Here is a 15,213-nt window from a genome sequence, read left to right as displayed (position 1 = left end):
GAGTGGATCACTTGAGGTCAGGAGTTCAAGACCAGCCTGGCCAACATGGTAAAAACCCCATCTCTACTAAAAACATGAAATTAGCTGTGTGTGGTGGCATGAGCCTGTAATCCCAGCTACTTAGGAGGCTGAGCAGGAGAATTGCTTAAACCCAGGAGGCGGAGGTTGCAGTGAGCCAAGATCGTGCCACTGCACTCCAGCCTGGATGACAGAGTGAGACTATATCTCAAAAAAAAAAAAGTGAATATCCCATAACCAAAACTTTTGGAACCCAAAGTGTTGAATACTTGCATTATGCTGGTTCAGTATCTCTAATCTGAAAATCTGAAATCCAAAATCCTCCAATGAGCATTTCCTTCAAGCATCATGTGGGCACTCAAAAAGTGTGAGCTTTTGGAGATTTTCAGATTAGTGACATTTGACCTGGACGGCAGTTCAAATCCTTGCTCTATCACTTACCAACTATGGTGCCTTAGGGAAATTCCTTAGCCTCCCTGAGCTACCGGTTCCTCATTTCTGAAGTAGAGATAACACGCTTACCTGAAGGGGTGGCCTTCCCCTCCACACCTGTGGGCATTTCTCGTTAGGTGGAAAGAGAGACTTGAGAAAAGAAATGAGACACAGAGACAAAGTATAGAGAAAGAAAAAGTGGGCCCAGGGGACCAGCACTCAGCATAGAGAGGACCCACGCCTGCACCGGTCTCTGAGTTCCCTCACTATTTATTGATCATTATCTTTACCATTTTAGAAAAAGGGAAAGTGGCAGGATAATAGGATCATAGTAGGGAGAATGTCAGCAGTAAGATATATGAATAAAGATCTCTGTGATGTGAATAAGTTTAAGGAAAAGTGCTGTGCCTTGATATGCATATGCAAACATCTCCATAAACCTTTTTAGTGCATAAAGAGCAGCACTGCCACTAGCACGTCCCACCTTCAGCCCTAAGGCGGTTTTCTTCTTTCTCAGTAAACAGAACATACAATCAGGTTTTACACCGAGATGTTTCATTGCCCAGGGATGGGCAGGAGACAGATGCTTTTCTCTATCTCAACTGCAAAGAGGCCTTCTTTCGTCTTATACTAGTCCTCCTCAGCACAGACCCTTCACGGGCATCAGGCTCGGGACGATCAGGCCTTTCCCTTCCCACGAGGCCATATTTCAGACTATCACATGGGGAGAAACCTTGGACAACACCTAGCTTTCCTAGGTAGAGGTCCCTGTGACCTTTGGCAGTGTAGGTGTCCCTGGGTACTTGAGATTAAGAGAATAGTGATGACTTTTCACAAGCATACTGCCTTCAGGCACTTGTTTAACAAAGCACACCCGGCACAGCCCAAAATCCGTTAAACCTTGAGCCACCACAGCACATGTCTCTTGCAAGGACAGGGTTGGGGGTAGGGTCACAGATTAACAGCATCTCAAATACAGAACAAAATGGAGTCTCTTATGTCTGCTTCTTTCTATATAGACACAGTAACAGTCTGATCTCTCTTTCTTTTCCCCACACTTACCTAGCACGAGTATTATAAGGCACTATTTCCCCAAACGTGGCATGCATACCACTGGTGGTACATGAGGTTACTTTAGGGGGGACATGAGGTTACTTTAGGGGGGACAAGAGCAAACTGCTGAAATTTTAACTGTGAGAGAGTTTGTTTTATATGTACTAAAAAAATATAAAAATCACATCAGAACTATTTTTTAGAACAATGCTAACCTTTACCCTTACTGATATTTAAGGGGGAAATTGGGCAATTGAAAAGAACCAGTGTGTTGAGTAAATAGTGGTTGAAGGCAGCATGCAGATAGAGCAGGAATTGAGAAGGTGGTCTATGAATGGAGTTTGCTTAACTCTTTTTTTTTTTTTTTTTTTTTGAGAGGGGGGGTCACCGTGTTAGCCAGGGTGGTCTCGATCTCCTGACCCCGTGATCCGCCCATCTCGGCCTCCCAAAGTGCTGGGATTACAGGCTTGAGCCACCGCGCCCGGCCTGAATGGAGTTTGCTTAACTCTATGAAATAACAGAAAAGAATGCAAATAATGATAGCCAAATGCAATACCTGACCCTAGACTAAATCTCGGACGGGAAGGAAATAAATGCTGTAAAGGACATTGTTGGGTCCAATGCAGAATTGGAATAGATAATAGACTAGATAACAGTGTGGTATCCATGTTAAATTCACTGAAGCTGACAACTGCACTGTGCTTATGTAGGAGAATATCTCTGTCCTTAGGAAATGCACACTGAGGTATCTAAGGATAAAAGGGCTGTGATGTATGTAACTTACCTTTAAATGGTTCAGAAATATGTGTGTGTGTATATACAATGCAGAGAAAAAACCATAAGCACATTGGAGTAAAAAGTAATGGGAGAAACTGGGTAATAAGCATCTTCTGTACTGTTTTTATTTTTACAACTTATGTAAGTTTAAAGTTATTTCCAAATAAAAAGTAAAACAAAATGTAAGCAATGCAGGTCAAGTCCACAGCCCAGGGCCCAGCCATGGAAGGCACTTAGTGAACTCTGGCTTTCTCCCCTTCTCTACTGGCCAGCGTGGAGACAGTGAATGATGGGCAGTTTCACAGTGTGGAGCTGGTGATGTTAAACCAGACCCTGAACCTGGTAGTGGACAAAGGAACTCCCAAGAGCCTGGGGAAGCTCCAGAAGCAGCCAGCAGTGGGCATCAACAGCCCCCTCTACCTTGGAGGTAATGCCCTCTTTCCCTACCACCTCTACCTCCCTCTGGCCCTCTGTGCTCCAGTTCCGAAACCCAGGCCACTGCCAAAGCCAATCACAGAAGGCTTCCTGGAGGAAGGGACAATGAAGCTGATCTCTAAAAGGGTGAATAAGCACTAGCCAGGCCATGGAGAAAAGAGAATTTAGGACAGGTGCTTGGAAAGGAAAGAGAACAGGACTCCTGGAAACTACACGTTGTGACGGGAAGGGGTGAGAAGGGGAAGGCAGGGGATGGAAGCAGGGTCTAGGCTCTGCTGAAGTCTGCCGGCATCAGGTCATATTCCCTCTGCTCTGCCACCTCCTCAAACCCTGGGAGGTTCGATTAATGAATGTAGAAGAACAAGTTTGAGATTAAAATCTAAGGCCAAAAATGGAAGTAGGCCAGGTGCAGTGGCTCACACCTGTAATCCCAACACTTTGGGAGGTTGACGTGGGAAGATCGCTTGAGCCCAGTTGAGACCAGCCTAGGCAACACAGTGAGACGTCATCTCTACAAAATATTTAAGTTAGCTGGGCACAGTAGTGAGCCCCCGTAGTCGCAGCTCCTTGGGAGGGTGAGACGGGGGATCGCTTGAGCCTGGGAGTTTGGGGCTGCAGTGAGCCGTGATTGTGCTACTGCCCTCCAACCTGGGTGACAGAATGAGACCTTGTCTTTAAAACAACAGCAACAATGACAACAAAACACAAAAAAGTAGCCATCAGTTTGGCAGAGTCTGGGCCTGAAATGCAGCCCCTGCACCAATAGTTCTCAAAGGATTAAGTGTAAAAAAAGCTACCAGAACTGCTCGTTTCAATCCTAAGATTCCCGAGACTTTACCCAGAGTCCACCTGCAGAGATGAGCACGGGCCCAGGAGAGGGCGTTGTTAACGGGCCGTTCACACACACGGAGGCCAGGGAAAGCTCTGGGCCGAGGGCAGCCCCAGAAGGGACACCACTTATCCCTGGAGGAGGACCGTGCCCTGTGCCCCACCTGCAGCCAGAACAGAACTGGGTGCCATGCTTCCAGGCTAGTCCCAGGCTCTCAACTGTAGAAGGTGGGCAGGGAACGGTGTAGAAGGGGAGCGAAAATACCAGTTATTGAAAAGTAAATTAAGTCTTTACTACCAGTCTCTTGAAGACCCTGAGAAGAGGGGTACACAGCATATAAGGCAGCAAACTGGTCTAAAACCCTGAACCCTAAAGTTTCATTGATGAAGCAGCTCCCCAAAACCTTATCTTCTCTCCTCAGCTGTAGCTCGCCTGCCCTGGCTTCTCTTGTGAGGCCTGCATCAAAGGGCCGAGGAGCCTGGTGGGGACAGCTGGTTATTTGGTGCACTTGCCTATGCGGGGGGGACGGTCCCCTCGGTTCAGCCAGTGGGGTCATAGGGCAGTGGGTGACCAGATAATCTCGTTTTTTTTCTAGGGAAGTCCAATATACAAATTTTTATGGGAAATTTTCTAATATTACATATTGGCAACAAATCCACGTTTTTTAAAGGAGTCCCAGTGCAAGACCAAAGATGCATGTCCCTGTATGGACGAGGTCCGAGGTTTTGGCCCATTAACGTCATTTGAACATCAGAGGCCCAGAGTTCTAGCCATCAATGTGTGGAAAGCGCTTTCTCTGAGGACAGCAGGGTGGCAGGGGAGGGTCTTCAGGCCACTGTCCTGGCTCCTCTCCCACAGGCATCCCCACCTCCACCGGCCTCTCTGCCTTGCGCCAGGGCACGGACCGGCCTCTAGGCGGCTTCCACGGATGCATCCACGAGGTGCGCATCAACAATGAGCTGCAGGACTTCAAGGCCCTCCCGCCGCAGTCCCTGGGGGTGTCACCAGGCTGCAAGTCCTGCACCGTGTGCAAGCACGGCCTGTGTCGCTCCGTGGAGAAGGACAGCGTGGTGTGCGAGTGCCACCCGGGCTGGACCGGCCCGCTCTGCGACCAGGAGGCCCGAGACCCCTGCCTTGGCCACAGGTCAGTGTCCCAGGAGCCCTGGCTGTGTGCTCGGGCTCCCAGCATGGCCTCAATCTCTACCCCACCTGAGAACTAGGCACTACTGGAGGCTGGAGGAGTTGCAGTCAGACTGCGGATAGAAGCTGTGGAAGTGTAACTGCTTCAGAGGTCAAGAGACTGAGCTTACACATCTGAGCAGCAAGACCTGCTTGGAGGGATCAGCATAAGAGGGCCCTGCTCAAAACACTCGTCTCTGCCAGGTGGCCCTTAGAACCTGTCCAGAGCCACAGTGAGCCCCCACTGTCTCTGTGGGAATTAGAAAAAGGCGCCCACGTGGGCAGACTCAGCCTGTGCAAGGCGTGAGGTGTATATAACCACACACCAAACCACATTGAATAGTTTAAGCAACTACTCATTCAACAAAGATTTACTGAGGTCCTACTATGTGACAGGCATCATGCTAAATATAGGAAACCCAGTACTGTCAGTGTTAAGAAACCTGAATCGGCCGGGCGCGGTGGCTCAAGCCTGTAATCCCAGCACTTTGGGAGGCCGAGGCGGGCGGATCACGAGGTCAGGAGATCGAGACCATCCTGGCTAACATGGTGAAACCCCGTCTCTACTAAAAATACAAAAAACTAGCCGGGCGTGGTGGCGGGCGCCTGTAGTCCCAGCTACTCGGAGGCTGAGGCAGGAGAATGGCCTGAACCTGGGAGGCGGAGCTTGCAGTGAGCCGAGATCGCGCCACTGCACTCCAGCCTGGGTGACACAGCGCGAGACTCCGTCTCAAAAAAAAAAAAAAAAAAACCTGAATCAGCCAAAACTAACACCAGAGCCAACACTGGAAATGTGATTGGCTAAACCAGTCAGGAAATGATCTTTTGGATCAGGAATAAGGGACAGCTATAAAGGGTTGGAGGTTCTTGTGTTGCTCTTGAGCATATGTGTGTGTGTGTGTTTGACTCTATAACATGGATCCTGGCTCTGCATGTCATTCCGCCAGGGGCAGTGATGCGTCGTGATTCAGGATATAGGCTTTACCTTCATCTTTTCCCACAGGTGAAATGTACTGCGTAGGAGCAGCAGACAAGAGGTTGTGATGGAAATTCAGAGCAATACTGGGTGTAAAGCACTTAACACAATTCCTGGTACATAGCCAGGGGTACCTGCTGGTAGTAGTGGGGTGGTAGTAATTCTTATTTAAGATGGTAAAGCAATTAAAATGTTTAGAGAATGGCTAGATTCTTTCAAGCAATTGTTTGCTACTTGGCTGCATGGGGTGTGTGTGTAAATCAGCAAGCCAGCTTCTGCTGTGGTGACAGCTCACACTGGGTGACACTCGCAGGCTTCTGGCTGGTTGGCCAGGGGAAGCAAGGTGGTTAAGAGATGCTCAGCCTAGGAAATGGAGAAAGCTATTGGACTGTACTCAGCTCTGGGTCCCCTGGTGCCTGGCTGGGTGGACAGAGGGAGTCCTCAGCAGCACCAACTCTGATCCAGTTCCCTTCTCATCCTCCTCTCTGCCCCTAGCTGCAACCATGGAAAATGTGTGGCAACCGGGACCTCATACATGTGCAAGTGTGCCGAGGGCTACGGAGGGGCCTTGTGTGACAACAAGAATGACTCTGCCAACGCCTGCTCAGCCTTCAAGTGTCACCATGGGCAGTGCCACATCTCAGACCAAGGGGAGCCCTACTGCCTGTGCCAGCCCGGCTTTAGCGGCGAGCACTGCCAGCAAGGTGGGTCTGCTGTGCCTGTGGGAGGGAGGAAGTGTGGGTCAGAGTTGGACTTCATATCCAGATCACCTCAGTTCCAGTTCTGGCTGTGCCACTTAAAGGCTGCATGACCTTGGTTCAGTCACTTTGTGAGCCTCAATTCCCTCAACTTGAAAACGGAGGCAATGCTACACCTTCCTGTATCAGTTATCTAGTGCTGCATAACAAGTTAGTCCCAAACCATAGCAGCTCTAAACCACAAAAAACGTTGTTTTAGCCCACATTTTTCCTGTGGGTTGGGAATTCAGACAGAGCCTAGCTGGGATCTCTCGGGGTTGCATTCGACACAGCCAGGGCTGCAGTTCTCTGTAAGCTAACCCAAGGCAGCAGAATCTGCTTCCAATGTGCTGCACTCCCATGGTGCTGGGTGTTGGTGGGAGGTCCCAGTTCTGCCCTGCAGCCCTGCATGAGTCTCTACACAGGCTCTTTGAGGGTCCTCGTGCCAGGGCAGCTGGCATGTCCCAGAGTGAACAGTCCAGGACAGAGCAAGCCACATGTCTTATATGACCTACAATTGGAAGTCACTCATGCTATCATTCCCAACACACTGCATTGTTACGTCGGTCAGGTGCATTCAGTGAGGGAGGGGACCACATAAAGGGCATCAGTACCAGAAGGGGGTAGTCACTGGGGGCAATCTTGGAGGCTGGCTACTGTGCTTCCTTATAGGGTTGTTGGAAGGAGTACACGAGATGGAAAGTCAGAAGCAACATTGTCACGATGAAGGCCAAGCTGTCATTTAGAATCTGCATGACCTTGACCAGCCTGGCCAACATGGTGAAACCCTGTCTCTACTAAAAATACAAAAATTAGCTGGGCATCATGGTGGTCGCCTGTAATCCCAGCTACTCTGGAGGCTGAGGCAAGAGAATCATTTGAACCTGGGAGGCGGAGGTTACAGTCAGCCAAGATCAACCTGGGTGACAGAGTGAGACCCTGTCTCAAATCTGCATGGCGTTGAGCAGCATACTTGTGATTCACTTCCTCATCTAGATAGGGCCAGGAGTGGTGACTCACACCCGGAATCCTAGCATTTTGGGAGGCTGAGGTGCAAGGATCGCATGAGCTCAGGAGCTTGAAGCTGCCATGAATGTACCACTGCACTCCAGCCCAGGTGACAGAGACAGACCCTGTCTCTGAGAAAAAACAAAAGTGCAGATAACTCATACGGCCAAAGTTAAGATTCTCAAGCATGGACTTTTTAAAGATGAAACAAGTATAGAAAATGGTCCTCAGTGGACCTCTGCAGAGAGAACACATGAGTAGTCTGGATGGTTCTTTTCTCCTCTTTTCCAGCTGTTGGCCCTTGAGATGCCATGCCTTCAAAGCTAATGAAACCTAACCACTCAGCGTGGCCCCCTGACATTGACCAGCACCATTGACATCACCTGGGAGTCACTTAGAAACGCAGGCTCCCAGGCCCCATCCCAGCCCTTTCGAGTCAGAACCTGCGTTTTGCAATGATTCGCCTATGTATCCAAGCAGAGGACGTTGCTCCACAGCCTCCATCCAACCCTCCTGCCCTTACTGGGTCAGCAGAAGCCAGTTCTTTGGTCTGACCTAGTCAGAACCATCAAATTACTTATCTCGGTTAGTGGCCCCTTTATCATGTAATTTTGAGGTGAGCTCAACAAAGGAAAATTATATTAATATTAAAATAGTTGTCTTACCTTGGGGGGTCTTTCTCCTGCATGGACACTGAGAAGTTTTGCTCCCTGCCACCAGGATCCCAGGCAGTCCACCCCGTCCCTTGAGGACTTTTCCACATTTTATACCTACAGGAAATACTATTCTTAACCAAAACTCATTTTTAAAATGTTATTAAATAACTTATTTTGAAATAATTTCAGATTTATAGAAAAACTGTCAGGGCAGTATAAACAGCTTAATCCCTTCCCCTCAGTCATTAGCATGTTGCCCCATCTATGCTCCCCTTCTCTCCCCATGTTACACACATGCACACAGTCATTAACCTCTTTCTAACCCTTTTAACAATCTCATAATTTTAAAGACTTTTAACAACACCTGAAGCTTTAAAATGCAGAAAGCCCTTTCTCCTTCACAATCTCCTCTGGTGCTCGTAACAGCCTGGGAATTGCTGGAAGGGCAGGAAAATGTGTTACCATTTTTCAGACATGGGAACTGCGACTTGTCAAGGGTCATGGCTCCCTTCCTCAAGTGCCTTGCTGCAGACATTCTCCCACTGTAGTGAGGACAGTAGAGGGGTGGAAATGAAAAGGTGGGTCAGGGTCCAGAGTGTTTAAGCAGATACGAGGGTGCCCTTTCCCACCCTGCAGTTATTTCTAGGCCTTCTGGAAAAGCTCATCCCAAAGCCTCATTAACACCTGCTTCTTATTCAGACCTCAACTCCGGCTCATTTCCTAGAGAAGCCTCCCTGGGCCAGGTCAAATGCCTTTTGCATACAAATGTCTTACAGCATACAAAAACACATACTGTATATTCTTGTATGAACATCTTCCTTTCTTTATAGCATCTACCTCAGTTTCTTATTAAATATATTCACTTAAATAGTATCTAGACTCTAGGCTGAGAGAGAGACTACTGGGAGTGGTGCTGACTGGGGCAAACTGGAGATAACCTGCCCCATCTAAAGCACTCAGCTTCAGCCATCACTGCAGCGCAGGGTTGCAGGCTCAGCTCTGCCAGACCTCCTGGTTTTCAAGGAAGGCAGAAATCCAGATTTTCAGGTGAAATCTCCTGCTTTTTTAATGTTGGCATTTAATTAATTTTTAGGCATATGTAGGGTAATCAAAATTGGTCTGGGGACAGGATTTGGCCCACGGTCTACCAGTTTGCTTCATCTAGTTTTAGTTTTTGACTTTAAGTTTCTTGAAGGAAGGGACAAGCCTGTTTTTGTCATCTTTATATCCTCAGGGCTTAGGTGTAAGCCTAGCAGAGAGCCTGGTACAGGAAAGGTACCTGTTTGTGAAATAGATGGGTGGACAGAGGGGAAGGTGGGCAGATGGATGAGTGAATACATTCTTATGGTCTTCAGAGCACACGTATTTCAAAGCAGCCTACCTGGGAACTGCTGACGGTCCCGCTGGCCACCTAGACCACCAATGCCCTTTTATGCCCTCTGCAGAGAATCCGTGCCTGGGACAAGTAGTCCGAGAGGTGATCCGCCGCCAGAAAGGTTATGCATCATGTGCCACAGCCTCCAAGGTGCCCATAATGGAATGTCATGGGGGCTGCGGGCCCCAGTGCTGCCAGCCCACCCGCAGCAAGCGACGGAAATACGTCTTCCAGTGCACGGACGGCTCCTCGTTTGTAGAAGAGGTGGAGAGACACTTAGAGTGCGGCTGCCTCGGGTGTTCCTAAGCCCTTGCCCGCCTGCCTGCCACCTCTCAGACTCCAGCTTGGTGGGGTTGGGACAGCCGTGTGGAACCCCCTGGTGATTCAGCATGAAGGATATGAAGCTGGAGAGGAAGCTAAAGAAGAAGAGAATATTAAGTATATTGTAAAATAAACAAAAAAATAGAACTTATTTTTATTATGGAAAGTGACTATTTTCATCTTTTATTATATAAATATATCACACCATCTGAGTATATGTACCATATAGTGAGTTATTTTTACCAAGTTTTGTGTTGTATTTGTTGTGTTTTTATAAACAGCTGTTTAAAGTTTAAGAAAAAAAAAGACTAATAAAAATGCTTTAAAACAAAAGGATAAGAATAAAGAATGATAGCCTGAGGAAGGAGGAAGACGTTTTCATGTTTATGAAACGTTATTATGTCGGCAGTAAACCAAGAGCTGCTCATTGAGATCAGAAAAAGGAATAAGAGGAAGAGAGAGAAGGAAAAGATCTTTGTTTCTTGTTTTTTAACTCCCTTTTTTTTCCTCCCCTAAAATTACCCAGCTTTTCGGAGTCCTGGATGTCAGCGCCCAAGATGCCCAGTTCTTCTAAGAAAAGCTGCTGAGCCCTGGCCTTCTCAGTCTGCCACTCAAAAATATTGCTGTCCCTGTCTGTCCCAGACCCCCCTTCAGGGTCTGAACCCACTGGGGGACCCCGCTTCTCCTTCCTGGCTGGCCCTGGCTTCCAATCGAGGACTGACTATTGAAGTCGGCTGCAGGTTTCATCTGGAACTGTCTTACCAAACTTTAAAACAGCTGCTATTTTTCCTGCTCCTCCCCAGGAGAGGGGTCTTCCTAGAGGAGGTGAGGGAAGAGAATATCATGCTGTCTCCTCAGGACCCATGCACTGACCCCTCTCCTCCTTCCAGGTAATTTTTCATTGGAAGGTATCCCAGGAGAGAAGGTAGCCCTTCTGGGAAGCGGAAGACTGGGAGCCAAGCCTGCCCACAGCACTAGTAGATGTCCAACTCTGGAAGGTTCTTGGAGGCTCTTGCTGTAAGACAGGCCTCTGCCACCTGATCCTCCAGGTGACCATCATGATGACAGAGACCCTTTGCCCATCTGTGACACTTTCCAATGCATATCCAAACTCTACCTTATTTTATCTATGCAACCCCTGCCTCCCTGGGAAGGATAAGGGAGTAGAGCCCCGTTCACTAAGAAGGAAGTTTAGGCCCTCACAGGCTCTGGAACTTGCCTTAAGCCACAAACCAGATAAGTGGAGGAGCCAGACCGGAAGTCCAGACCCAAAGCTTGCGATTCTTTCTCTAGAATGGGTGAGCACAGGTGATTCAGGCAGCTTAAATCCATCAGAGCAGCCCTGCCAGAAAAGGAAAGATGATATTTTTTCCTGCTCTTGTTCTGCCTTGTTCACTCCTCTTTCTCCCTCCCCAGTATCTGGAAAGATTCTAGAGACCAGGGCTTATGCATCAAGGGCAGCCTATCCAGCCTCTGCCTCCATTCCTGAAGGGGACTTCCCTGCCCCTGTTTCTTTCCATGTCTCTCCCTCCCTCCCTCCCATTTGCCTCCTTCCACCCCGTCAGGTTAGCCACATATCTTCCAGGGCTCAGCTGTTCACACCAATTCCCTGGCTCTCATCATCCATCCCTCCTTCCCCCAGGAGCCTCCACTATAGGAGTTTCAGGGAGAAGAGTTTGGAAGTCATTGGACCTTTCAGCCCTCAGGGTCCCTAGAGGAGCCTAGTTGCTCTGTGAAGACCAATGGTGGGCCAAAGACTCAGGGAATAATGAAGGGAGAAAGAAAAGAAATGAAGATAGAGAAACATGAGGCAAGTGGAAGAAGGATGGAAAGAAGGAAGGGAGGGAGGGGATGAAGAGAAGGGAGAGAGGGATATAGCTGAGGAATTTATCTAAAAATATGCATGTAAATCTCCATTATGTCCCAGGTACTATGGCTTATGATGGCTTTGTTTTTTGTTGTCATTTGAGACAGGGTCTCGCGCTGTCAGCCAGGCTGGAGTAGAGTGGTTCAATCATAGCTCACTGCAGCCTCAACCTCCTCGGCTCAAGCCAACTTCCTGCCTCAGAGTCCCAAAATGCTGGGATTACAGGTGTGAGCCACTATGTTCAGCCTGTTTCAAACATTATTATAATAGCAGATTTATTTAGTACTTTATTATACGTCAGATACCACTCTAATTGTGAAATAGATAATATTCATTTAATTATCAAAACAACCATGTAGTTAAAACACTATTAACTCGTTTTACAGTTGAGTAGACTGAGACACAGAGAAGTTAAAGAACTTGCTCAAGAGTAAATGTCTAATAAACTGTAGAGCCAGGATTTGGGCCCAGGCTGTCTGACTCCAGAACTTGCTCACTCAACCACTAAACCATCCTGCTTCTCGTGGGAAATGAACATGTCCTGCCTTTGAGGATCCTACAGCCTGTGACAAAAACAGTCATAAAAACAGACAATTGCCTTATTACACAAGGTGCTCTCAAGTGGCAATATAAGCAATGGAAGTGACTGTCCAGAGGAGGGAATTTCTAGTCCTAGGTCTTCAAGGATGAACAGGAGTTTGCCAGAGGTGGGAAAGGGAATTGAACTTTCCTGGGAGTGGCCTGTTAAAAAGCAATGAGATATGGCAAGGCCTGGCTTTTTTGGGAAAGAGTCAAAATCTAGGGTGGCAGGAGTATGGGAAGCACACTGAGGAGCAGAGAGAAATGGGGTAGATGTGAAGGCAGGGTTTTGACTGCAAAGAGCTTTGCATGCTAAACAGGCCACAGGTGCCAGCAGGGTTGTTTGAGGAAGGGAAGAGCAAGACAAGCTCTGGTTTAGGAAGACAGCTGTGGCAGCATAAAGGCCTGAAAGAGGAGACGGAGCTGTCACCCAAAATGGACTTGAGAGCTCCCTGTGGTTTACTTTGTGGCTAGAAAACACTGCCAGCCAGATGGATCACAAATGTCTATGGTAGCTTAGAAGCTCTGCTCTTGAAGAGGGTCCTGGGATCTGCCCAACACACTTCCCAACTCCCTTCTCCCCCAAAACAGGTGTATCTGAGCCTTATCCCACCACCAATGCCCCTGCTAGCCTCTCCCCACCCAGCCTGGAGCCTACTCAGCCGGCCCTCTCAAGAGCCCCGCCAGGGTCACTGGCTTTCTGGGAGGACTCAACAGGCTGCCAGCTTTTCCTCTGCCTTCCCAAGGAACCTGAGACTCCCTCTGCTCATGACCCCAGGCCCAATCCTGAATCCTGCCCCCATCGACCAAGACAGCAAAAGGCCCAGGTGTGTCCCTTACAATTCTGAGCCTTCTCCCTCAAGTTTGGAAGCCCTGACTTTAAGAAATGCCAAATGCAAGGACCATTAAGAAAATACTCCCCGAATGAGGTTCCTCTAACAAATGATGATTAAAACTCTCTCTCCTTGAGCAGTCACATTCTAGAAACAGGACATTCCATGAGGCAGAAAGAGTTCAGTTAATCTGTTCCTGAAAAAGTGTGGTTCAGTGTTTGTGTGGCAATGTACGTGGGCAGAAGAGGCCGCTCACGCTGTGTCCCCCCTGAGCAGGATTCAGGAAAGGGAAAAGAAGGTCTCTGACTCAACCAATGGGCCGTATGATGGCCAATGAGATTATGTACTTAAAAGTCCTTTGTAAAGTGTAAACTAAAAACCTTAAATGTAAGATGCTGTTGTTATTATTACTGTTGTTATTGCTGTTATGGACATGCCAAAAGGCCCTTGTTAGAAGATGGTTTTGCCTTCTCAATCTCATAGAAAGGAACTCAAGTCTGATGCTTCGAAAAGACAAGAAGAGGGGCAAGAAGAGGGAGAACTCCCAAGCTCAGAGGAAAAAAAAAAGGGAAAAAGAGCCCCAGGGTGACCTTCAGGAAAGGCCAGGACCAGGATTGATCTAACCTTTCCCTTTACCAGAAACAAAGCTATCACCAGACTGAACCCTAAGGTCAAGCAGTCACCCACTGCCTTTGCTGGGAGCAGAAGCCCATAGTAACAAGTGACCTGCCACTCAGACTCAAGATCCCAGATAGAGCTGGAGGAGTCGTAGGGCATTACTGGTAGGCAGGAAAACTGAGGGTCGAACAAATGGAAGAATGCAGTGATCATAGACCAAAAACACACGGATAATTAACCCCAGGTGTCCACCCAGGCCAAAGTTCTTCCTGCTACCCCACAGTGGGTGTCCAGGCAGAGTGAAGCCTGAGTTAGACCCTCTAACACTTTCTTAATGGCCCAGAGGGTGTCCTCTGCCTCCCCAACAGCAGTCTCCTGGTGTACCCTCAGATGATGGGGAAGCTGAGGGCATAGTGTGATTTGGTGGGACTTGTTCATGTTTTGTAGTGTGGGCTCAACAGTGCCGAAGGAAACACTAGAGGAAAGTTAGTGAAACATGCCAGCTAGCAGGACCAGTAAAGGCATAATCGGGCATTTGGCAAAGCTTGTTTTTCTAACTCAGCGATAGGTTCTAATAGGAAATTTTTAAAGATGTTTTTAAAACAGTGTTATAGTGCCACTTCCCTGGTATGGAATAAATAACATGCATTCTTTTTTCAATATACTGTCATATTCGGATGTCATTAAAATAAATGGATGAGTCACAGAGGAGCTATCAGATGCTCTCATGACTGCCATAACTCAGACCGGCTCTGTGGTGTCTGCTTTATTTTTACCCCTAATTTTCAAACCCCCTGGAACAAAGATGACTGCACTCATGGGGTCTGGGGAAAGTCTGGTGTGGAATTAGATTAAAGAATCAGTTTCTTGGATCGTGAAGTGAGAAAAATGGATCCAGAGCTCCCCAGAACCATCAAAGAGAAGACCCAACATACAGCTTAGGGTCAGCAGAGGATGTGGTCCGTATAGCCACAGAAGGTGCCAAGGGTCATGGGGGAGAAAGCCACTCCAGTTCAAAGGAAGACAACACTCTACTGATATGGGAAGGAATATTCCTCCTTATAGGACTCCAATGCCTAAATTTCTCCTTTTTCGGTTCCTTCAACAAGTATTTATTGAGCCTCTACTATGTGCCAGGGACTGTTTTAGGCATTGAGGACTCCAGAGATGATCAAGACCAAGTCCTTGTTCTCCTGGAGTTTAAACTTTAACTGAGGGGGTATGTGCCAATCAACAAGTAAGATAACATCCAATAGTGGTAAGTTCACTTCCACCAATAAAGAAGAGGAGACATTCCAGAATAGCTGGGTGGGTGCTTCATGCAGTGGGGTCGAGAAGGCCTCCCTAAGGAATTGGGACATGGGGTGGAGCAAATACCAAGAAATGGAAGGGGAAGGAACCTGGCCCTGTGGCACTTGCTAGATATCTGCCCTGTGTGGGTGTCATCTGAGTGAGGCGGGCAGCCTGAGCAACTTAGGAAGCCAGAGAGGATGGCCTGGGCAAGACAGCATGAGAGGGGC

General features: G+C 48.1%; 1 protein-coding gene across 5 annotated transcripts in view; it reads left to right on the top strand.

Moving 5' to 3' along the window:
• The window catches only part of SLIT3 (slit guidance ligand 3), a 636,360-nt gene extending 621,923 nt beyond the window's left edge, over window positions 1-14,437 (top strand). For 4 of the 5 annotated variants that reach the window (XM_017960112.2, XM_017960113.3, XM_009209541.4 and 1 more), the window contains 4 exons: window positions 2,553-2,707; window positions 4,403-4,688; window positions 6,195-6,403; window positions 9,546-14,437. In XM_017960112.2, coding sequence (XP_017815601.1) covers window positions 2,553-2,707; window positions 4,403-4,688; window positions 6,195-6,403; window positions 9,546-9,781 — 886 coding nt within the window. In that variant the 3' untranslated portion in view covers window positions 9,782-14,437. The remainder of the gene's footprint in view (window positions 1-2,552; window positions 2,708-4,402; window positions 4,689-6,194; window positions 6,404-9,545) is intronic. The other variant, XM_017960114.2, reaches the window with a different exon arrangement.
• The last annotated feature ends 776 nt before the right edge of the window (window positions 14,438-15,213 follow it).

The sequence above is a fragment of the Papio anubis genome, chromosome 5, assembly GCF_008728515.1.
Source record: "Papio anubis isolate 15944 chromosome 5, Panubis1.0, whole genome shotgun sequence".
NCBI lineage: Eukaryota > Metazoa > Chordata > Mammalia > Primates > Cercopithecidae > Papio > Papio anubis.
The sequence above is the reverse complement of the archived record's forward strand: the minus strand, read 5'-3'. Positions and strand labels throughout refer to the sequence as shown.